Below are 24,176 nucleotides of genomic sequence, written 5' to 3' on the forward strand. Positions count from 1 at the left end.
TCCTGTGAATTTTAGCAAGAAGTTATTTACAAAGTGATATTTTACTACCTCTACATTTAACATACGTTGGGCACTTCTAAACATCTAGATGGACTAGATGTTTCAAATAAGGACTTAATTTGTCCACTATATACAGAGCAGTGCTGAATGAACTGCACACATGTAACAGTTATAATCTGAAACTGTCTTCAAAATACCAGCATTCTAGCCATTCTAAGACCAACCCCCTTCTCTCTTTCCCCCCTCCACCAACCCAGAGGGCTATCATGCTCAAATTTTCAGAAGACAACCTTTCCTAGAAATTTTAACACAAAATGTACAAAATGTATTATTTACTAACTCTATTTTTGTCATACACTGGCAACCTCCTTAACATCTAGAAAGACTAGATGTTGTAAATTAGGACTCATTTGTCCATTATATACACTATATACACAGCAAAGTGAAACCAAATGCAGGAATATAAAAAAGACAATGGTTAATCTTGCCTCACTATAAACACACTGGCACAGAGCTCTTTGCACTTCCTTCTCCTCCCCCCGACCTTGAACCAGTGCACAAACAAACACAGTGCATACTGCGTACTGTTCAAAAAAGTGGTTTGGCCACCCCTCCCCCCCCAAAGCAACATTTCATACGAATTTTAACAAAATGACATTTACAAAATGTCTTTTTACTACCTCTACTTTGAACATATATCAGGCACTTTAGAAGATCTAGTAAGACTAGATATTTCAAAAAAGTACTTACTGTCAACTACACATACAGTAGTAAGGAGTAAAATGCACACACAAAACAATGGTTCTAATACGCAAATGTCTTCTAACTGACCAGTCTGGCACAGAATCTTCTTTTCTTCCTCCTCAACGTCTTCCATTCCATGTCCTCTAACCCACTGAACAAACGTGGTCCTCTGTGGCTCCTGATGTCGCCTCTAGAGGCGGTCAAACAACTCCATTTCGAAAAGTCATTTCCAGAAGACGTTTCTTTTCTACGGTTTTTTTAAAGAAACAAATGGGCATTTACAAGACATGTGACTTTAACTCTATCATACGTCGGCACCCTCTTCACATCTAGAAGGCCTATATGTAGTGAAAAGTTTTCTTTCGAAAGGTTGGGGGGACAGTTGAGAGCAGCTTTTTCATATTATATACACAGGCCTTCTATAAACGGCCAGTAAGTCTTCCCGAAGGGTGGCGGGCACTTCCTATTGGCGGCACGTGGTACGTGATTCTACCGTTTCTGTCTTCCGACATCGAGGTCTTGGTAGAACGACGACCAACCGCCCGATGACCCGCCAACTTTCCACCCGTCGTCGATCGCGGCTCCGCACACCTTCCAGGCCCGTTCAGGCCTTTGTCTGTCGTTGTCCGGACGAGGTGAGGTCTCGTCCAACTGGGGCAGAGAGGTCACCTCAGGTCTCGGATCCGCACAGGCTCCAAGGCCTAAGGGTGGCTGAGCTGGCCTCCACGTAGACCCCCCTTCCCGGGCCCTCGAGGTTCTAACGGCCCTCCTCGGTGTTCCAGTGGCCGTCATTCTTCTCGCCCTGCCACGCCCGACGCCCAAAGGCGCCATGTCTTTGGTGGCCTGCCGGAGGCTTCGCCTAACCCCTGCAGCGTGGGGTCAAGAGACCCGGCGGTGGGCGGGATCTGGGCTCCGAGGGGCTGCCGCCATTAGGTCAAGGAGGTGGGGGTGGGGGAGCAGTTCGTTGCTGCTTCCGGGCTCGGGCACTGCCAGTGGGCGGCTGCGGTGAGGGCTCTGGGGCTCGGCAAGACACAGCCTGAGCCTGTCCCGGGGGCCCCCCAGTTCACCTGCCGACCAGAGGTCGGAGGGCCTGGAGGGCCCCAGACTAGAAGGCCACGATCCGCTTCTCACCGCGCTCTCTGCCGGAACTCTGTACATAACATCTTTTATCTCAGACTACTCTTAGGATTTTCTCTTTATTTCCATGGTTTTTATCTTCATGGTTCATGTGCTTGTGGGTCATTGTGCTTCTTGGATCTTTGGGATTCTAATTTTCAACAAATTTGGAAATTTTTCAGTTACTATTCTTCACAAAAAATTTCTTTCCTGTACCTTTCTTTCTCCTCTTTGGGAGGTTTAGTTCTATGTATATTAGGTCTCTTGAAGTTGTTCCACAGATAAATGACATTGTTCATTTTTTAACTTCCTTTTCTGTGTTTCATTTTGGATAGCTTCTATTGCTATGTCTCCAAATTCACGTCTTTTCTTCATTTTCTAATGTGCTGTTAATGTTACCAAACTGTTTAAATCTCAGACATCCTAGCTACCTCTCTCGAAATTTGATTTGGGCATTTTTATATCTTTCATGTCTCTGGTTCTCTTTTGAACATATGGAATAGAGATATAATAAGTGTTTTAACCTGTCTGCTGATTGTAATATCTGTGTTAGTTCTGGATTGTTTAGCTCAATTGATTTTTCTTCTTATTTCGGAATTGAGTGGTATTTTCCTGCCTTTCTGCCCACTGGGTAACTTTTAGTTGGATGCCATACAGTGTGAATTTTAACCTGAATGTTGCTGGAGATTTTTGTGTGTGTATAAATCTTGAGCTTAGGTACAGTTAAGTTACTCTCAAACAGTTTGATCTTTTTGGGTCTTGGTTTTGGATTTGTTAAGTGGATTCAGACCTGATATTAGCCTGGGGCTAATTATTTCCCCACTGAGTATTCTACTCAGTGTCTTGTGAATTATGAGGTCTTCCCATTTGGCGGATGGGAGCAGGCACGAGTTGGGCCCTCCATTTTCTCCCAGCCTCTGTGCTGGGTCTCCAGTCCTTTCATGCAGTTCTTTCTTTGGCTTTGGGCAGTGCCCTTTTATGTAGGCACCCATCAGCTTCTGCTGCATCCTTAGCTGGGTGAGTGAGAGCACCTGCACATCTCCAGGGCACTCTCTGGGCAACTTTCTCCTCTCGTCCTGTCCTGTGAACTTTGGCCACATTGGACTCCCTGGCTCTGAGCTCTACTTCCTCTGCTCGCAGAGACCACTGAGCTCCACCTGGTTCTCTCCCTCTGCTGAGGCCTGGGAAGTCTCAGGGCAGTGAGCTGGAACATGTGTCCACTAAGACTGTATATGGTGAACATCTTGTCTTCTCACCATTGTTTTGGATTATTTTTTGTTTTACATTTCAATGATAAGTAAATACAGATAGTTATTGTAGTATTTTCAAAGCTTACTTATGTATAGCGTAAATTGTTGTAAGTGTATTTTGCAAAAGTATTTATATCTGTTTGCATTTACAGTGAACCTTTGCTGAAAATAGCTTCTTTAGATAAGTATAGATAATTTTTTTTAAACTCTGAAAGACCATTAATGAAACTAATATTTAATTTGTGAAATAGCAAAATGCAGATTGCAGTGTGTCTTGGAACTAAACTGAAAGGTCAAATGATAGAAACAGAGCAAACTGTGATCTTAACAATTGAACCCAAATTTTATTTTCCTTTTTCAGGTGTGCCTTCTGATGCTGACTCTTCTGCTACCAGTAATAAAGTCAGTGGTGCAAATAATTCTAAACCAAATCGCCCCTCTCTTGCCAAGATTCTCCTGTCATTAGATGGAAATCTGGCCAAACAGCAGGCCTTATCTCATATACTTACAGCACTGCAAATCATGTATGCCAGGTAGGCTCGTTTGCTAACTTTTGAAATCCCACAGCTATGTAAGCTTTGGGTTTTTGTAGTTTTTTGATGGAAAATGTTGTGTGTATTGTTTTTAAATACTGTGAGTTCTGGGTCATACACCCTTTGATGGTGAATGATGGTATCTGTGCTTTCTTTAATGGAACTTGAAATATGAATTAGAAAATCAAGTTAAAGAACATTTTCATTATTTTTTATGGCCAATAAACTTTAAACATATTTTGGGGGATGAGAGGAAGAATCAGTTGTTACTAATATACAGTAATGTTCAAGACACCTGTCATCTCCTTCACTTTTGATAAGGCAGTTTTGGCAGTGCTGTGTTTTCCACCGTTTTGCTGCTGTTTTCTCACAACCTGAATCAGTGCCCCAGCCGTCAGTGTATCATGGTTATGGATCTGATGAATAGAAATTAATACTTACACAGGAACATTAGTTTAGACCAAAGCCTGACTTATCGTTGAGAGGACATTTAGTCCTTGCTGTCTTGTGTGAGGCACCTTTGGTATTTGGCCTTCAGTAAACACAAAATTACCCTCAGGCTTGAACAAACCAAGAAGATTTCTCAGGGAAATACAGAGGCTCATATTTATGTTGGCACTTTTTCACCTGTCATCACTGTGGTCATTCAATAAATAAGATCAGGAGTAAGTATTTTAGCTTTTAGCTGATGGATAGTAATAACATTCAGTATTTTTCTAAAACTCTTTTTATACTTATCTTATAAAAATGAGGGGGTCCTTCAATAAGCGCTTGTCCTGCCCCCTGACTCTTCCTTTCTGCAGAGGTGAATGGCAGCTCACTGCAGGTCTGGCTTTCTCTCCTGACAGAGACGCCGTGGTCGGGGCCCTGATGCCAGCTGGCATGGTTGCCCTGGTGGAGTGTCCCTCGTTCTCTTCCTCAGCACCCACTTCTGATGTGTCTGCCATGGCCAGTCCCATGAATGGAGAGGAGTGTGTGCTGGCTGTTGATATTGAAGACAGACTGAGTCCAAATCCATGGCAAGAAAAGAAAGGAGAGGTAAAAATAAATGGTAAAGCAATGAAGCGATATTTGATCAGAAAGGAAAAGGTAGCTAATTTGTATCTAGTAAAGTATGTCGTTCTTTCACTTAATTCAGAGTGTTTTTGTGCCTACTGCTGTGATTTTTGGCTTGAATTAGGAAATATTCTGTTTGCAAAAGGAGCCTTGGAACTTCCCTGGTGGTCCAGTGACTAAGACTCCATGCTCCCAATGCACGGGGGCCTGGGTTCGATCCCTGGTCAGGGAACTAGATCCCACACGCATGCTGCAACTAAGAGCTCGCATGACACAACTCGCCTGCCGCAACTAAAAAGATCCTTCATGCGGCGACGAAGATCCCGCGTGCTGCAACTAAGTCTAAGTCCCGGCACAGCCAAATAAATAAATATTTTTTTAAAAAAGGAGCCTTTTTCGTGTGTAGGTAGAAACAGATTATTCTTTTAAAAAGTTGCTAAATGCAAGTGCACAGTTGTTTATCTGAAATTCTGAAACGTGAAAGCTCCAAAAGCTAAAGATTTTTGTAACTTATTTCAGGGAAAAATCCAACTTGAAGAAATGGGAGCTCATTTTAGTTATTTTCATGTGACCTGTTGTGACTATTAATAGGTTCTCCTGGGAATATGAATATGGTTGATTTTGCAGGGCTGTCCCAGAGCCCACTGGAGGTGGTAGCTTGTGGTGTAAGTGCCTTGTTACCTCTATAAAATCTGGTATATTCCAGGTGGCCCAAGGGGTAAGGCTTTTGGAGTTGGATGGGGAGTGTGCCATGTTGCCAAGTTTCTCCTTTTCTTCTTCATTTTAGATCGTCTCTTCTGAGGATGCTGTGACCCCCTCCGCAGTGACCCCATCTGCTTCCTCAGCTTCTTCTCGGCCATTTATCCCAGTAACAGATGACCCAGGAGCTGCCAGCATCATTGCAGAAACCATGACCAAAACCAAAGAGGTCAAGGGGCTTTCTTCTTTAACGTTTTATTTTGAAATAATCTTAGATGTACACACAAGTTGCAGAAGTAGTTCATAGAAATAGAACATGGTGTAAGCCTGTGTACTATGTGATATACTCCTAGGTACTGTCTACCTAGGTTCTCCAGTTGTTAGTGTTTCTAAACCATTGGCGGGAGCGCTGTAGGGCACAATCCCCAACTCTCCTTAATGTTTCAGTGCATATTTCCTGAGTATCAGGACATTACCATTGATCCAGGATTACTTTCTGTCCATAGACCTATTCAGATTTTGCTCGTTGTACCAGTAGTATCCTTTATAGGTCTAGGACCCAGCCCAGGGTTGAGTGTTGTGTCTTTGGTCTTCAATATGGAACAATCCTTCAGTTCCTGTTTTTGTCAGAAACGCCACAAGACTGATGCAGGGTTCTTTTTAGTGCATCCCATTGGGATGTGTGCATTGTTAATTTGCTGCATTACAGGTGATGTTAATTCTTACTATTTTGTTAAAAGTATCTGCCAGATTTCTCTATTGGAAGTTAATAAAAGTGTGTTAATAAGTATTCATGGGGAGATACTTTGAGACTGTGTTACTACCTTATCCCTTGTCATATTTTCACCTACCAGTTTTTAGTATCTTGATGATTCTAGCTGGATCCATTATTACTGTGGTAGTTGTCATGTGGTGATTTTTCAAATTTCATCATTCCTTTTGGAATGTCACTGTTGCGGTTCTTCTGTAAGGGAGAACTTTCCTTTCTCATCTCATCTGTTTGTCTGTCTATTGGTACAGATTCATGGGATCCTGTTTTACTCAAATAATGACATACATCATTTGACACCCAAATTGCCCCAGACTTGGCCATTGGGAGCCCTTTCCAGCTGGTTTGTCCTTCTGATGTTTCCCCATAACTCTTTGAGCACTTCCTTACTTTCTAGCACAATAGAGTGTTCCAAACTTATCTTTCACCTACCCTGCCCTCGCCCTGGAATCAGCCATTTCTCCAAGGAGCGCTGGTTCCTTTTAGTGGATCAGAGAATTTAGAAACAAGATCTGGGAGCTTGCAAAGCTGATTGCTACTGGGTGTCCTTGGTTTAGGCCCTCTCAGCAAACAGACACACACACCCACAAGCATTTATTTCTCCTTTGGCATCTTATCTATATAATGAAAACCACGAGTGGTTCAAACGAATACTTTAGTTTTCAGTCCAACACCACAGGGTTTATTCTTACTCTCTTTCTATATTTTAGGTATATAATCCTTTTATATGTTGTTGGATTGCTTTGCTATTTTGCACCTATATCTTCTCCTGATTTGGGTTAAAGCGTAATACTGGTCTCCTGGAATGAGTTGGGCTGTGTTCCTTCCTCTTCTGTTTTTTAGAAGAGTTTGTGAAGGTTTGGTATTAATTCTTTAAATATTTGGTAGAATTTTCTCTGTTCTAACATGTTCTGATTATTCTTATATTTCCTTGTTTCCTGGCACAACACAAAATTCTAGGTTTAACAAGATGTTTTATATTCCAGCACAGAAATCAGATGTTTCTCCAAGAGGTCTTGGTTCTTTTTAGTGGAGAATGGTACTTAGAAGCCAAGATCTGGGCCTTCATGTGCTCACTGCTCTTGAGGGGGCAGCTGTTCACAACCGCTGTTCCTGGGCAGAGCTAGGAAATAAGCGTGTGTGCGCGTGTGTGTGCGTGTGTGTGCATGTGCGCATCCATGCAATAAGTTATACACATTAATATTTATTTTGTTATATATCTACATATAGTGAAACCGCAGCAATACCGTCAATTCTAGTAACTGCACAGGATTCATTCTACTTTCCTCCCTTTCTGTGTTGGAAACTCTCTTCTCTGAAAGGGAGAAACCTGGCTCCTGTTAGTGACTGTTTAATAACTTGCCCTTAGGTAGCCACCCTCCCATTTTCGCTGTCGTTCCTCTCCCACACGGACACCCCCCGTCGCCTGCACAGCTTCTGGCACGCAGAACCAGCCTGCCCTCGGCAGGGATAACCTCTCACCCTGCTTGATCTGTGACCTCCCCCACCCCTGCACCCAGTGCCGCTGGCCCAGAGCAGGGACATCTTCCCCTTGGCTCTAACACGCGGCGCCCCAACATGGATGCCCTCCCGAGCCCGCCGGGTGCCCCCATGCCAGGCCATCGCGCCTGCTCCCACCCTCTTCCCTGCCGGCCGACCCTGGGAACAGACACACGTTGTTGTCAGTTACATCTGGAACTCTGGATTTATATTATGCTCTTACTGCTGATGAAAATATGTCCTATGGAAAATCGTCATAACCATCTGTGGTGATGAGGAAATTGCTATTTATAAATTAGGTGTCTGGACTCAACTTCTGATATTTGGCAGTCTCCTAGGGTGAGGGTTTAATGCAGAAATTAATCTGAATTATGCAAAATTTTTGCTTTTAGCTAGAAGAGGGATGGTATAATTTCTTTCTAACCAACTTATTTATGAGACATAGGTATTAACCAGAGTATAGCCCTTAATTCCTATCATTTCAGTTTTGGTTTGATTCATAAATAATGGCAAAGTAATTTTCATGTTAGTTTTGGGCTTATTCAAGGATAGGCAGCTAGTGATTTTATTTTTTTAGCACTTCCTTTGGACTTGTCCTCTATATTTTTTTTAAACCCCCCACCAAAAAAATGTTGGATCCTGCTTCAAATAAGACCAAAGATGTTATATATGATTAATATATTCCACTGGATGCTTTCGCTGGTCTTCAGTGAGTGAGATTCTGGAATGTCATAGTTTCCGATGAATTTCACTTACTGATTCCCTAAGTGTTCATTCGGAGGTAGGAGCAGGGTCTATTTCTTTAAAGGGAGAAACCATGCTCCTGCCCGAGAGAGCTATGGCTTCCTGCCCGAGAGAGCTATGGCTTCCAGGGCCAACTTGAGCATTGATGGACTTTGCGCATTGGATACGTCACATTGCCCTTAAGGTTCCTAAGTGGGGCTTGTGCTTCCCCTGGCTCATTTCTGTTTCTGAAAAGCATTGGCACTGGTTTCACTGAAATCCAGAAGGCAAGAGAGAAGAGAAGAGGAACTTGTGGCACCTTGTTCTTCTCCTGGAGAGCTGGACTCTGCTTGGGGAATGCTAAGGGCCCGGCTGCTCCCCTGTTCAGCACAGGTCTCAGTGTTGCTCAGAAGCTGGGGGATTTCCCAGCTCTGACGGCTCCCTGTTCCCCCCTGTAAGCTGGACCCTACCGCCAGCCCCCAAGAGGCTCCTTTGTGGTGGGCGGCAGGCTGTGGGGTGGCTCTCCCGGGGGGGCACCCCCACCCTCATGCGGGGTTGGGGGTGTCAGTGATGCTGCCACAGGCAAACAAGCATCTTTCCTCTGCTAATGTGGAAAGAGAGGTAAATGATCGCAGGTGTGGTTTGTTTTATCTGACATACTGTGAATGGGAGGTGCAAGGGGAATGTTGAGAAGACACTTACTTTGTATATTTTCTTTTTAAAAGAACGTAAGGGCCAAGAGATTATGGACAATGTGTTACATGCCAATAAGTCCATTAAATAAGATTCTAAGAAAGAATTATGGAGAGGATCTAGACAAAATATGTAAAAGCATAGTGTACAAATTTAGTTGATAGAAAACTCCCAAACATACCCTATGGGGGTAATTTTACATGGTGTGATTTCATTCCAAGTCTCCCCTTGTAACGTACCTCTGTAACGTACCCCTTGTAACGTACCAACGAACTTGGTCACAGTATAAATTGTCATTTCTTTATAGTTTAGGCATTCCTTTTGACAGCCATTGGTAATTTGTGAAATAGGAAATCGATCTTGAAAGCATAGTGCAGGGCGGTGGAGATTTTAGGGGCTTGTCATTTCTTAATCTAGTATTTCATGGTCTTAAATTCTCAGAAAGTCCCTTATTCATTATTGGTAATCATGTATCCTTTGAGTTTATGACTGTTTACCTCTTAACATATCATTCCTCATTTTAATTGTTTGACTTTTTAGGATGTTGAAAGCCAAAATAAAGCGTCAGGCCCGGAACTTCAGTCCTTGGATGAGTTCACCAGCCTGTTGGTTGTGGATGACACGCGCGTCATGGTGGACCTGCTCAAGCTCTCTGTGTGCGGCCGGGCTGGGGACAAGGGCAAGGATGTGCTTTCGGCTGTGCTGTCTGGCATGGGCGCTGCCTACCCACTGGTGAGCTGCAGGCGGGTGGGCGGGCTGATGCTGTCTCGTGCTTGAAGGGCTCCTGCTAAAGTTGAGTCCCTTCTCTGTCATCTGTGCTGCAGTTGCTCCCCAGTTTGCCTTTTGATGTAATTTTGATATTTTAGAATTTTAGAATTTAGAAATTTCTAGCTTTTACGAAGTCAGATCTGCCAGTTTTTTCATTTATGGCTTTTGGATTTTGTATTATACCGAAAATATGCTACCAGCATGACATTGTTTAAAAAACTTTCTCACGTTTCTTCTAATCATTTTTACGTTTTCATCTGTTATTATATTTACCTTTTTGAACTACCTGGGATTTATCGTGATGTAAGGGATAAAGTGAGGATTCAACTTTACTTCCTCCTAGATGGCGAACATGTTGCCCCAACATCATTGATTGAATAAATCCATCTTTTCCCTAGTGATTTGAAGAGCACTTTTTATCATATTCTAAACTTTTATGGACTTTTTTCTATTCCATTAATCTAGTTTCTGTGCTCCAATACCACAGTATTTTAAGTATCAACTATTTAAAATAGATTTTAATATTTGGTAGTACTGGGTCCTGTGGGACTTTCTGCCGTGGTGATGTTCTGTACCCGAGCCATCCAGTGTGGTAGCCACCAGCCATATGTAGCTACTGAGTACTTGAAATGTAGCTAGTGCACCTGAGGCACTGAAGTTTTCATTTTATTTAACTTTAATTAATTTAAATCTGAACAGCCACATGTGGCTAGTCTAGGGTGTAAAGTCAGTATCATATCAATATATCTTAAAAGTAGAATTGATTAGTCCTGAAGTCCTTGGGCTTCCTTAAGGACCCTTATTTATCAGCAGCCTTGCTCTGCCTTTTCAGAACTGGCTGTGTCAGGGAGTCTGATGCCATGTGCCCTGTGCAGATGGGTCATCTGTGTTTCTCCAAGTTCCATATTACCACCACCAAAACCATACAGTACTTAAGTATGGCCAAGTGGTCTTGAAATCATAGTAAATGGTTTGGTAGGTATTTTAGGGGCTTGTTAATTTCTTAATTGTATTCAGGAAGAACTAAAAGTTATAGGTTTCCTACTTTGTAGTTTTTTGAGGCAAGTTACTTGGCATAATTCTGAGAGATTAAACCAAGGTGAATTGCCATAAGCAAAATATTAATGTTTTCACATGTTTAATGTATTTGTGCAAGGAAAGGGTGGAATGAGAACATGGATTTAAAGTAATAATACCCAGCATTTCTTGTACACATTACCTGCCAGGCCTGGTTCTTGGTGCATTCTCTCAGTACGGAGCACAGACTTTCCCTTTGTTCACAGATAAGCACACTGAGGCTCTCAGAGGTCATTACTGCCTCAAAGACACTCAGGTTGCTGGTGGGTGGGAGAAATGGTGGTGGACTCCTGAGTGCTCTGAGGACAGAACCGCAGCTGTGACCGCTCTGTCACCCTCGCCTCAGAGCTTATTGACCTCTCCTGGGGGACTGACTGGCTTTGCAGAGGAAGGTTCTGAAGCCCAGAAGAGCCCTAGTGGGCTGTGCATTAGAAGTTTGATGATGTCAGCATCTCAGATTCAAGGGGAGACAGAAACAAAGGTGGGGATTGTCTTCAAACTTTCCTGGCCAGTGGCAAGATGCTACTCCTATGTCCTACTCTGACCTGATATTTGGGACTGTTTAAGAAAAAAAGAGAAACTTTTGAATTTATAGTGATAACACCTAAATGGCAGTGATCTTAGTTTGTCATTAATAAAGCTGTTTGCTAAGCTAATCTGTTTATTATCTAAGTATGAGGAAAAATAGATAAAAACAATCATTTCTGAAAAGTACAGAATAGATTCATTATTTTTCTCTAAATTAAAAATATTTGGAGGTTAATATGTTATTACTGTAACAGCATATTCTTGTTTGTTTTTAAAAATAGCAGTCAAGGAGTTTATAATCACCAGTATTGACCATTTAAATGGTGTGAATCACTAAAATTTTCAAATGAAATTGGAGCATTATGGATTGTTGGGAGAATGTGGTATGGAGGCTGACCCTAGACGTCTTGGTCAAGAGACACCCCCAGTTGTCTTCATATTTGTAGCCCCCATTTCAGATGCCATCTGCTGCTGTTCAACCTGGACAGCTTGGTCGTTCCTCTCCATTCCTGCTTCCCTCCTGCTTGGCCCCCAGTGCCGTCTAGGATCTTGGTCCTTTTTATACCTTCTGCTCCTTCGCTTGATAGTTTTGTTCCTGGGGCAGAAGAAATCTTGTCTTGATATAAAGAGAAACTGTTGTAATCACAGGCATTTCATTTCATCAGTTGCCATGTACTGGGTGTTTTGGGTGTGTCAGGCACCTCCTGGCTGCTACCTCTGCCAGCTCTGTGCTGTCTTGATTTTCTAGGTGAGGAAACTGAGCCCTAATTTGAACTAGATTTCTCAAACTCCCAAGGCCTCCACTTTGCCCCCGTCCCTATGGAAAGATCTGAATTGGGCGGGCATCCTGATGTCCTTCTGCTTTGTACCCCGCTTCCTCCTGCAGGTGGCAGATATGTTGTTGGAGCTCTGTGTCACCGAGTTGGAGGATGTAGCCACAGACTCACAGAGTGGCCGCCTGTCCTCTCAGCCCGTGGTGGTGGAGAGTAGCCATCCCTACACTGATGACACTTCCTCCAGCGGTACAGTGAAGATACCAGGTACTCCGGGCTGGCCCCAGGGAGGAAATGGGGCGTCCCTGCCTGTAGAACAGCTTCATCTCTGCAATTGCATCAGTAGAAGCAGCCGTCATTGTTTTATAGAAAAGAAGCTACGGAATTGCTTTAGAATCACTTTTCCCACCTTTTCTAGAAAAACGACCCCCCCCCCCCCGAAATAAAGCATGATAAAGAAAACCACACAAAGTAAATGTTTAGCTTAATGCTTATTAGATGGATGCCTTAGTCACCAAAACTCAGGTCTAGAGTTTTTGTGCCTGTCCACAGAAGCCCTCCTTGTGTCCCCTGAAGTAACACTGTCCTGGCTTGTGTTTCTGGACAGTTTCTATTACCCAAGCATGCATTGTCATCTTACCTCTCTTAATTAATAATTTCCATCTTTTAAGTTTCTTTTGACCTACAGTTTTTTCCTTTTTTCTCAACAATTCACCTATGGAGGAACCTGGGCCTTTGACCTGCACACTCCTGCTGCACTTCCACCTGCTCCCCAGCCCCGTCTTTCTGCAGATTTCCCCTGATTCAGAGGCCCAGTTAGTTCAGCCTTTGGCAAGACCATTGGTATTTGTGATCCAGCATCTGGAAGCACCTATCTGCTTGTCTCTCCTTTCGTGATGGCAGCCGCTACTGATGCTCATTGCCTGAGGCCATTAAATCCATTAGAGGTTGCAAAATGGTGCTATTCTAATCGTTCCATTGCTTTCTTATTTATTTGCTAGAATACTCTATATAGGGACATTTCCTCTCCTTTGGTTGGTTGTTTGCGTAAGAAAGGCAGGGTAAAAGCTTGATTCTTTTCTTCTGTTTACATTTTCAAGAGAATGAACTGGTTACCTATCATTTGAAGGTGACCAGTTCTTTTTTCTTTCTTTTCTTGGCTGCACCTCGCAGCTCATGGGATCTTAGTTCCCCTACCAGGGATTGAACCCAGGCCCACGGCAGTGAAATCGCCAAGTCCTAACCACTGGACAGCCAGGGAATTACCTATTTTTTCTTTTATGTCATTATGAACTCATGGTTTTAAACATATATGATGGGCTTTAATCCATTGTGACTATTATCCTACGGAAGCTCAGATTATCCCATCTCTAGACATCAGGAACCTCTTCAGTTTTGCTCTTGCAGTGACTCCCATATAGTCTGATATGACAGGATGCTTTAGGCTTGTCATGTAGTTTCTCCCCTCCACCTGGAATCTGCCCTGGTATCTTTTAGTGGAGATAGCATTTCAGATCACTGGGCTATCATTGTTTCTAGATTTTTTCAGTGGACAGAGATAGGATGAATGAGTGGACAGTCAGACAGACTGACTGACTGACTTTCTTTTGAGTTCATAATGATATGATAGAGCCAAATTCAGAGCTACAAGGTTTCTACTTTTAACTTCTTCTGTTATGTCAGTGTTTCTTTTGTTCCATACCCAAAATCCTGGTTCTAAGACACGGGATGATAGAATTAGAATATCTCATAATTACTTATTTGCTTTATCCCACACTACATGCACAAAAGACTAAGGATACAATTCTAATACTACCAAACATGCACATAGTTACTGAAAATATTTAACAAAATTTTTTTCTTGCTCTCTTCATTGTTGTAACTTTATTTAAATGATTATACTGTATATCCCAGAGCATAATAGCTGTTACATACTCTACTTTCTTCCTTTTAATCTGCATTTAGTTTTAGTTGTCTCCTTCCTTGTTGTGATTGTCTGAAGCTCATTCTCTCATCAGTTCCTCATCAGGGCTCAGAGGACGGGAGTCCCGACTGAGGTCAGCTTGTTCTAAGAGTTTGTGCCCAAATTTGAAAGTTAGCTTTTTTGGATAGCATGTTTTTCTCCTGTGAAAGTGGGAAAATACTAATCTGTTCCCCCGCCCCTTATAAATTGTGCTTTCTTTCCATAATTTTACTAGAATATGTTTTCATATTGGTTGTTACAAGGCGATATTCTCAGATAAGGGGTTGTGCCCCTTTAAAGTGTAGTTTCAGGTCTTGTCTTTCAAGACAGTTTTTTTGCATTACAGTTTGTAGTATTTGTTTGTATCCTAGCTTCAGTTTTCTTTTTCATGGATATGTGGTCGTTTTCTTGTGTTGGATGCCGTGTAGAGCCGGGGGGGGGGGGGGGGGTGGGGTCCCCCGGGCTGAGGCCTGTTAGGAACTGCGCACAGCAGGTGAGTGGTGGGTGAGCAAGCGAAACTTCATCTGCTGGGAACCATCACCCCCAACCTCGGCCATGGAAGAATTGTCTTCCACGAAACCGGTCCCTGGTGCAAAAAGGTTGGGGACCGCTGTTTTAGAGTCAGTGTTGGCTACTCCCTCTCAAGTGCTTCTTTTTTCTTTTTTTTTAAAACAGTTTTGGAGGAACAGTTTAATTAATTAATTTATGTCTGCGTTGGGTCTTCGTTGCTGCGCGTGGGCTTTCTCTAGTCGTGGCGAGCAGGGGGCTACTCTTCGTTGCGGTGCACAGCCTTTTCATTATGGTGGCTTCTCTTGTTGTAAAGCATGGGCTCTAGGTGGGTGGGCTTCAATAGTTGCAACACCCAGGCTCAGTAGTTGTGGCTCGCGGGCTCTAGAGTGCAGGCTCAGTAGTTGTCGTGCACGGGCTTAGTTACTCCATGGCATGTGGGATCTTCCTGGACCAGGGCTCAAACTGTATTCCCTGCGTTGGCAGGCAGATTCTTAACCACTGCACCACCAGGGAAGTCCCTCAAGTGCCTTTTATCTCTTTTTTTTTCCCTTTTGTCCTTCTGTTTGTTTCAAAGCATTATTCGTTGTGTTTATTTGTTCCTGTGCTCTTTCTAGTTTAATTTTCATTTCTGAATTTTAAAAAAAATTCTTTACCCTATTTTCTCATTTAGTGTTTTGGTTGTTCTAATTCTAATTTATGTTGTTCTTTCATATCTTGTATCATTTTCCTAATTTCTTTTAGCTTGGTTTGAAATAATAGATTTTAATTTTCATGTGTTTTGTGGGTACATCTTTCTGGCTTGCTTTCATTGTCTGTAGGAAAATGTTATTCTGTTCTTATTCTCTCTTTTATAACAATAACTTTTTATTGCATTTGGCCTTGATACATTTTTTAAATTAATTTTTATTGGAGTAGTTGCTTTACAGCATTGTGTTAGTTTCTACTGTACTACAAAATGGATCAGCTATACATATACATATATCCCCTCTTTCTTGGATTTCTGACCTTGATACTTTTATCCTGATCATTTTTATGTGAAACTAGTATTCTTAAACTTTTAGAATGAGATGGCATTCAGAAAAGCTTCTTTAACTTTGAGCTCTTACTCTTTCATAGAAATTTACAAAACAAAAGATAATTCCACTCAGCGGTTGCCTAAGACAAAAATCTGGTATCCCTCTTCCTCTTTTCTGTTTCTCTCTTTACTTCATAACCAGTCTACCAGGCAAGTCCTATCATTTCTACTTTAAAAATATATTCCAAATTAGGTCATTTGTCACCAACTCCAGATCATTCTGGGTCCAACCATCTAGTCTCACCTGATTTATTATACTAGATGTCATATACTAGTATAATATACATGTTCTGCTTCTACTTCTCACCTTCTACTTCTCACCTACTTGTCCCCCAGAATCAGCTCCTTATGTGGCATCTAGAGAGAGTCTCTTAGACGAGTCAGAACATACTGCTACTCTGCTTAAAACCCACCAGTACACCCCTGTAACCTTAAAATAGGATGTAAACCCTTGATGGTGGCCTGTGCAACTTTACATGAGCCCTGTTCACCTCTCCAACAACATTCTCTTCCTCTCTACTCGTCTCTCTCTCCTGTCCCCTCCACGTCATCTTCTTTGCTGGTCCTTAAATATGTTTTTCTCCTGTGAAAGTGGGAAAATGATAATCTATTTTGCCCCCTTATAAATTGTGCTTTCTTTCTGTAATTTTACTAGAATATGTTTTCATATTGGTTGTTATAGGCGATATTCTCAGATAAGGGGTTGTGCCCCTTTAAAATGTAGTTTCAGATCTTGTCGTTCAAGACAGTTTTTTTGCATTATAGTTTGTAGTATTTCTTTGCATCCTTGCTTCGGTTTTCTTTTTCATGGGTATGAAAAGGCAGATGGCAAGTACAAAGCAAGACAAATGGCCTAAACCTGGAACATATTTAAGGACCATCCTTACAGTCTTTGCCTTTTGATTGAGATGCTTAGGCCATTCATATCTAATGTAATTATAGATGTGGTTGGATTTACATCTGGATTAGGAAGACAGTTAGTTATAGACAATGTGGTTGGATTTACATCTGCCATTTCGCTGTGTGTGTTCTCTGTGTCTTGTGTCCTTTTTTGTTCCTCCTTCAGTGCTTGGTTTTATATTAAACAAAATTTTCTTTAGTGTACCATTTAAATTCCTCTGTTGATTTTAAACCACTTTTATTGGTGTTTGCTCTGAGGATTAAAATACATAATTTATCACAGTCTACGTCAGGTTAATGTTTTAGTTCTGGTAAAATGCAGCAACTTTGCTTCATTATAGTTCTATTTCCTCTTCCTTCATTTTTGCTGTTAGTGTTGTATATACTGTATCTGTATATGTTGCAGACTTGTACAACATATTTGTAACTATATGTATTACAAATATATGTATGTGATTTAATAATTTTGGCATTGTGCCAGGGATTGGCCAACTTTCATATGTCACAAAATATTATTTTGAATTTTTTCCAACTATTAAAAAATGTACAGACTGTTCTTAGCTCACAGGCTATGTAAAAATGGTGAGTGGGACAAATTTCTCCAGTGGACTATAGTTTCCTAAGCTCTCCCTTATACAGTCTTTCACCTTGTAAAAATATTAAGAAAAGGAGAAAAAAAACCTTATTTCTCAATCCATGTCTTTCCCATTTTTAGTGCTCTTTATTTCTTCCTGTGGATTCAAGTTACTATCCAGTATCATTTTATTTCAGCCTGAAATACTTTAAGTGGTTTTTCTAAATCATGTCTGCTAGCAGTGGATTCTCTCAGTATGTGTGTATTTGGGAATGTTTTTATTTTGCCTTCGCTTTTGAAGGATAGTTTTGCTGGAGATAGAATTCTTAGTTGATAGGCATTTTTCTCTCATATCACTTTAAATTTGTCATCCCACTGGCTTCTTGTGTTCATTGTTTCTCAAGAGAAATCAGAGTTAACTGTATTTTATACCCCTATATGTTATGTGTCTTTTGCTCTTGCTTTCCTGATTTTCTCCATGTCTTTAGTTTTCAACAGTTTCAGTATAATGTGTCTGGGTGGGGATCTCTTTGTGTTTTCCTACTTGGAGTTATTAATTTTTGGAACTGTGGATTAATGTTTTTCATCAGACTGGAGATTTGGGGCTATCTCTGTTCAAGTACTTTTTCTGCCCCCCTGTTAACCTCTTCCCTCTTTTTTGGGGGGGTTGGGATTCCCATTATGCATATGTTTGTATGCTTGATGTTGTCTCCCAGGTTTATGAGACTTTATTTATCTTCAATCTTTTTTCTTCTGTTCTCCAGTTAGAGTAATAGAAATTACACAGTCTTCAAGTTGTATAATGATTCTTTTTTTCTGCCATTTCAAATCTGCTGTTTTGTCCAGCTGGTGAATGTTTCATTTCGGTCATTGTACTTTTTCCACCCCCAGAATTCCTCTTAGTACTTTTTTCTTCGAGTCATTGTTATCATATTTTCCTTTGTGATCATGTTTTCTCTGGTTTTCTTGAACTCTTTGAACATATTTATTACAGCTGCTTTGAAGTTGTTGTCTACTCAGTTCAGCATCTGGCCATCAGGGTCAGTTTCTGTTGCCTGATTTTCTTCCTGAGTATGGCTCACACTTTTCAGTGTTTTTGCATATCCCATTGTTTTTTATTGAAAACTGGACATTTAGATTGTATTGTGTCACCTGGATTCTGACTTTTTTTTAAGATTTGTAATTGTCACTGGGTTTCTTTGGTGGTTTTGTGTGTTTGTTTTGTAACATGCCTGGAATTACTCTCTGAAATCTCTCCCCCACATCACATATCCACTGGGATCCCTGCTCACTTTTCTATTTTGATTTTTGTTTTCTAGCCTGACTTCTAGGGTTTGCTCTATGTCTGCTTGGTTTGGCGCTCAAGCCTGCTGAGTTCCCTTCTGCGGGTGGATCTCTGTGTGGGTGGGAGCAAGGAGGGCATGGAAGTCAGTGTTTTGGCAGTCTTCCCTGTGCGTGTGTGTGCGCCCAGCTCTTTCCGTTTTCCTGAGTACACGTGCCTCGAGTCATCCAGGCCTCGATGACGTCCTCATTGAGCCCTTCTTTGCTCTCTGACTTCCAGGATCTTCCTGTTAGAGTTCTGGCTAGTTCTCAGGTCTGGCACCCCCCCCAGCCACACCCCTGTCCCCGGGCCAGCAAAGATGCAAGTTTTTCTGTGTGTCCTCAGTTGCCCTCCCTACTCTCTGACTTCCAGAATCTCTGCCCGGGCACTTCCCCTGCTCTACACAGTGAGCAAAAAGCCCCAGGAGGTAGAGTCCCACCTGGTAGAGCTGTGCCCCAGCTTGCGTAGAGCAGCCCCAGGCGAGGACACCACAGGCTCTCACTCTCCCTACCCAAGTTTGGCAGGTTTTTCCATAAATAATCACTTCTCAATTTGTTGCTTGCCGTTAATTGATTTGAAGAGCCCTGGAATCACTGTTTTTTTTTTTTTATCATTTTGAGTGGTTTTATAGTTATTTTGCCACCCTCTTCCCTCCACCATAACCCAGTCCTACCCTTTACTGATTCTTTTGTAAGCTAATTTGTCCCAGAGAAGACTCTAGATCTAATGCTAAATGCTTGATGCATGTGATTTTATATGGCTTTTTAAATATGGGGGTGGGCGGGATAATAAAGCGTGGTCTCACAGCTGGGGCTGCAGCATGAAAATGTGCCCAGAAGTGAGACCACAAAACCAGTTGGCCAAGTGAGAATGTCTTCTGGCGTTTCCATCCCAGGTGAATTCTTTTGTGGGAGGCAGGGTGGGAGAGAGGGGTGCTCAGTCTTAGGTTCTTATTTTTTGAGGTTAGTTCTTCCTGAGTTTTGCTTTTCATTAGCTGTTACACATCATTTTAGTCTCACTGCTTCTGTGTGGCTTTTGGCCTTGTCTGTCTATGTTGAGTGGGAGTTGTTACTTTGTGTTTTGTGCTCGCTTGTCCTCCAGGCGCAGAAGGACTCAGGGTGGAGTTTGACCGGCAGTGCTCCACAGAGAGGCGCCACGACCCTCTCACAGTCATGGACGGCGTCAACAGGATTGTCTCCGTGCGGTCAGGTGGGAAGCCAGTTGAGCTTGCTTTGTAGAATGGAACCATTAGCATTACTAAACAGAACATTACTACTGCTTCGTTCTCATGTAGGACTTAAGGAAGGGACCATAAGTGATCCAGCTGCAAAATACAGTAGGTTTTATCTGCCTCTTCCCAGTACTTTCAGTAAGATAATTATTCAAGTGATGTTTGCCCCTAACCACTGACGGGTGGGATTACTGGGTGACTAGTGTGAGCACGGGTCCTTGTTGGGAGCACAGGCCGCCTGGGGCCCAGTCTCAGCCAGACAGTGGAGACGGTGCTGTAAGGTGTGTGGTAGTGCCGGGCTCGTGCCAGGTAAATGTTGACATACTACAAGGCTTTAAAGGCTTTTGGGTTTTAATTGATTGCAGTGAGGACTTGGGTTGCACACGGAGGAAGTGTTCTGTGCGTGTGGTGGACAGCACTGGAGTGGGTGAGAGGTGTGTCCTTTGGGCCTCTCTCTGCTCTGCTGATGTGCTTCAGGAGGTTGAGCGACCTCATGCTCAACGTGAGGCTGAGCAAGAGCAAATCACTCTGTCTAGGGGCTTGTTAACATGCTCTTCACTGGGCTTTTTAGAATCATCAGTGCGGGTGTGTGTGTGTGTGTGTGTGCGCGCGCGCACACGTGCACACGTAGATCTCTTCAGACTTCTTTATCCTTCACCTGGAGCAAGGGTCAGCAGACGTTTCCTGACATAACTACTCCCCTCTGCCTTTGTAGTGAAGGCAGCCACAGACCGAATATAAACGATGGGCCTGGCTGTGACCCAGTAGAATTTTACTCACAAAACGTTACTTCGGATGAAGTGGTGTCACAGATGAGTGTGGATTTTTTTCTGGCAGTTTGACAAATGTCGATGTAGTTTTCAGTGTTGTGAGATGTTCCCCCCGGTTTCTATGCTTCCAACAAGATTCCCTCCAGGCTGCCGCCACGCCGCTGACCGACGGCACTTCGAAGTAGAAGCCTGGCTGGGGTAGCACCCCACACGCCTGTCTCTCTAGCTCCTCTCCGTGGCACCCCAGGCCCCGGGCTCTGGCTGGGCTGCTCCACTCTCCCTTGAGGGTGGCTCTTCCTTGCTGAGCTGCCCCTGTGCCGCAGGGGTGCCCCCTGTGCCTTTGAACATTTGCACCCTCTTTGGGGAAGACCGGGGCTTTTCTGTTTTGTTGCCTGGGTAACAACCATTATATCAGACCTTCCCCAAGAGACCTCCCTGCGGCCCCGACCCTGGGTGTGAGCATGGGCTGTCTCTGCAGGCCTCTCACACAGCATCGTGGTTGTGTGTGAGTGTCTCTGTTGGAGCAGTGCCTGCCTGCCCTCCACTTCCCAACTGCTTGCTACAGTGCGAGTCGAAGGGCATGGTGTGAACGCACATGGGGAGTGGGCTGGAGGAGCCAGCTATTCTTCAGACGTGGCATGAATGACTTAAAGTATACTTTGTATCTAAAGAAGTTGATGTTGATCTGATGACGGGTGAACCCAACCCCAGTGTGCTTCTGTCCTCCAGGCCGGGAGTGGTCTGACTGGTCCAGCGAGCTGCGCATCCCGGGGGATGAGTTGAAGTGGAAGTTCATCAGTGACGGGTCTGTGAATGGATGGGGCTGGCGCTTCACAGTCTACCCCATCATGCCAGCTGCAGGTGAGGAGGAGGCTTATGGCCACCAAGGCTTGATGACCCACGCGAGGGAAACACACATGTCGTGTTCATTTAGTACTTTGTGGTCCACCTTCTCCTGTGGTGTTGGGAGACAGCACTGCCCAAGGCCCCGCCGTGGCAAAGATCAGAACTGCAGTGAGCTGCTTCAGCTGTCTGCCTGTTGGGCGTTAGCCTTCCATCCTCACCCAAAGTTTCCCAGCTGTTGCTGGTTGCAGTTCTTAAGCCATTTGATTTTTCAGGTAAAATGTCAGTGTACAGAACGTAGTTATGTGCAAGACAGTGGCAGCACCCCGGGCGCCCCTCTAACCGTGGCATCCAGGGGGATGGGGCCCACTCATTGTTGGTTGAATCTGTCCAAGTCTCCTTGTGGGGTAGCTCTCGCCCTGTCCAGCAAGGGGACATTTATAGTGCTCTTTTTTCAGGCCCTAAAGACCTCCTTTCTGATCGCTGTGTCCTCTCCTGTCCGTCCATGGACTTAGTAACCTGTCTGTTGGACTTCCGGCTCAACCTTGCCTCAAACAGAAGCATCATCCCCCGCCTTGCAGCCTCTCTGGCAGCGTGCGCACAGCTGAGTGCCTTAGGTAAATGGCACCTCCGTTGTCAGGTCTGTCTCACTCCGTGAGAAAAATGGTCATCCTCTGACATTTTCTGCCTTCTCATTTCAGCTGCCAGTCACAGAATGTGGGCCCTTCAAAGATTAAGGAAGCTTCTTACAACTGAATTTGGGCAATCAATTAACATAAACAGGCTACTTGGAGATGATGGGGAAACGAGAGCTTTGGTACGAAACATCACGTTACAGTTTCTAGTCGTGTGACCCTTTGGGACTAAAGCGTTGCTTTAATAATGTAAACTTCTAAACCACCGAGAAGAGTTGGGAAGTTTCACATAGGAATAGACAGCTTTTCTTGCATCCAGACTCCCTTATATTGCTACTATATTGAGTTCAGGCTGGGCTTTGATTTTAAGAACAGCCCTATTCTCAGGCTGTGAGAATAGGATTGTCTGTTGGACTTTATGAGTCTGACTCACCACACCCCCTTTGTTTTGCTGGATGAAATAGTTACTATGAAAAGAATTCTTGATCTTAACCATGTTGGAGATGGAGGTTTGTAGGCCAGCAAGTTCCCTTCTGGTTCCCTGGGAGTTGCTGTGCTGAAATTAAGACCAGACATTCTGAGGTGAATTTTCATGTTCTTTTTTATTTTCGTGTTCATCATGTCCTTTTCGATTTTTTCCTATTTGAAAGTATCAATCACATGTTTTAGGGGAGAACAGTATCAATGTAATAAAACATTTGACTCACAGGAACAAAACACTCGACTCCCCTGCATTTGGTTTCCTGGGATAGGTTATAATTTGGTTGTTTTCTGAAGAGTTTTTCAGGCAGTGCTCTTGCTGCTCTGGTGAAAGGCCTTCCAGAAGCTTTACAAAGGCAGTTTGAATATGAAGATCCTATCGTGAGAGGTGGCAAACAACTGCTCCACAGCCCATTCTTCAAGGTAATACTTGACTTGTTCTGAAATGATGAGAGAGCCACAGAGAGCCATCAAGTGCAGTGCATCAAGTATCAGGCATCCCCGAGGACAGGTGTAGCTATTGCTGAAGTTGAATATGAAAGATTTTCAGGAGTTAACTGTGTGATCTAAGCCCTTGTACTTTAAGTATCAGTGTGCTTTCGGATGCCTTGATTTAGGTGGCAAGTGTTGTAGCAGTGGTCTGACCTGAGGTCCTGTTGTCAGGTGCATTGCTAGTCACTGGGTAGGAATAATCCACATCACTGGTGATGCTAAGACCCTTGCTGGGCACGTGGCAGTCAGCCTGGCATGAGGAATTCTGAAGGAGGACCCACAGGGAGCCTGCGTGGGGGCTGTCTTTGGCAGGCAGTGCTGGTGAAGTGGAATGTTAGCCGTGTCTCTGAGTGTCCCTGTGTTGTTAATTTGTGGTGGCTGCAGGTACTAGTAGCCCTTGCTTGTGACCTGGAATTAGACACTCTCCCTTGCTGTGCTGAGACGCACAAGTGGGCTTGGTTCCGAAGGTACTGCATGGCCTCCCGTGTTGCTGTGGCCCTGGACAAGAGAACACCACTGCCCCGTCTGTTTCTCGATGAGGTATTGCAAGTTATTTTGGAACCACTTTTGGGATGCACAGTGTTTTCTTTATAGTGTAAAAAGATGCCAATATTATGAGACACAGTAACACTTCTCTTGCCAAGGAATATCATAAAGAAAAAAGCACATAGGTGAAAATGAATAAACTGATACTGTAAATTTCAGTTAAAGTTTATTTTTAGTAAAGATATAATGATACTGTCTAGACATTTTAAAATATCTTCAACGTGATATAATCATGTTGATTTTACTTATTAACTGTAAAGTCACAATGTTGATGTTGGCATTCCCTCATATTCTTGGGTGGGGAGACCTCCTCTCCTGTCTTCTTACCTTAGTATTATTTGTTTTATTTTTGAGAGATGAGTGTTTGATGTATAATCTCATAATAATGTTGTCCAGGTGGCTAAGAAAATTCGTGAATTAATGGCAGACGGCGAAAACATGGATGTTCTCCATGAGAGCCACGGCATTTTTAGAAGAGAGCAAGATGAACAACTTGTGCAGTGGATGAACAGGTTTAGTATATCAGAAACAAGAAATAATGTTGTCTGTGAGAGAATGGTGCTTCACGTGCAGTTCTTTCCCATGTCAATTGTTCTCTTAATGTTTG

General features: G+C 43.2%; 1 protein-coding gene across 12 annotated transcripts in view; it reads left to right on the forward strand.

The window, feature by feature from the left end:
• HERC2 (HECT and RLD domain containing E3 ubiquitin protein ligase 2) overlaps nucleotides 1-24,176 on the forward strand; it is a 232,145-nt gene that overhangs the window by 173,600 nt on the left and 34,369 nt on the right. For 11 of the 12 annotated variants that reach the window (XM_027082455.1, XM_027082459.1, XM_027082456.1 and 8 more), the window contains 12 exons: nucleotides 3,472-3,643; nucleotides 4,492-4,681; nucleotides 5,487-5,627; nucleotides 9,624-9,815; nucleotides 12,343-12,496; nucleotides 19,674-19,781; nucleotides 21,303-21,434; nucleotides 21,875-22,033; nucleotides 22,118-22,233; nucleotides 22,829-22,954; nucleotides 23,408-23,563; nucleotides 23,966-24,081. In XM_027082455.1, coding sequence (XP_026938256.1) covers nucleotides 3,472-3,643; nucleotides 4,492-4,681; nucleotides 5,487-5,627; nucleotides 9,624-9,815; nucleotides 12,343-12,496; nucleotides 19,674-19,781; nucleotides 21,303-21,434; nucleotides 21,875-22,033; nucleotides 22,118-22,233; nucleotides 22,829-22,954; nucleotides 23,408-23,563; nucleotides 23,966-24,081 — 1,762 coding nt within the window. The remainder of the gene's footprint in view (nucleotides 1-3,471; nucleotides 3,644-4,491; nucleotides 4,682-5,486; nucleotides 5,628-9,623; nucleotides 9,816-12,342; nucleotides 12,497-19,673; nucleotides 19,782-21,302; nucleotides 21,435-21,874; nucleotides 22,034-22,117; nucleotides 22,234-22,828; nucleotides 22,955-23,407; nucleotides 23,564-23,965; nucleotides 24,082-24,176) is intronic. The other variant, XM_027082463.1, reaches the window with a different exon arrangement.

This window comes from Aethalodelphis obliquidens, unplaced genomic scaffold, assembly GCF_003676395.1.
Source record: "Aethalodelphis obliquidens isolate GAN/ISIS:26980383/991018 unplaced genomic scaffold, ASM367639v1 scaffold47, whole genome shotgun sequence".
Lineage (NCBI taxonomy): Eukaryota > Metazoa > Chordata > Mammalia > Artiodactyla > Delphinidae > Aethalodelphis > Aethalodelphis obliquidens.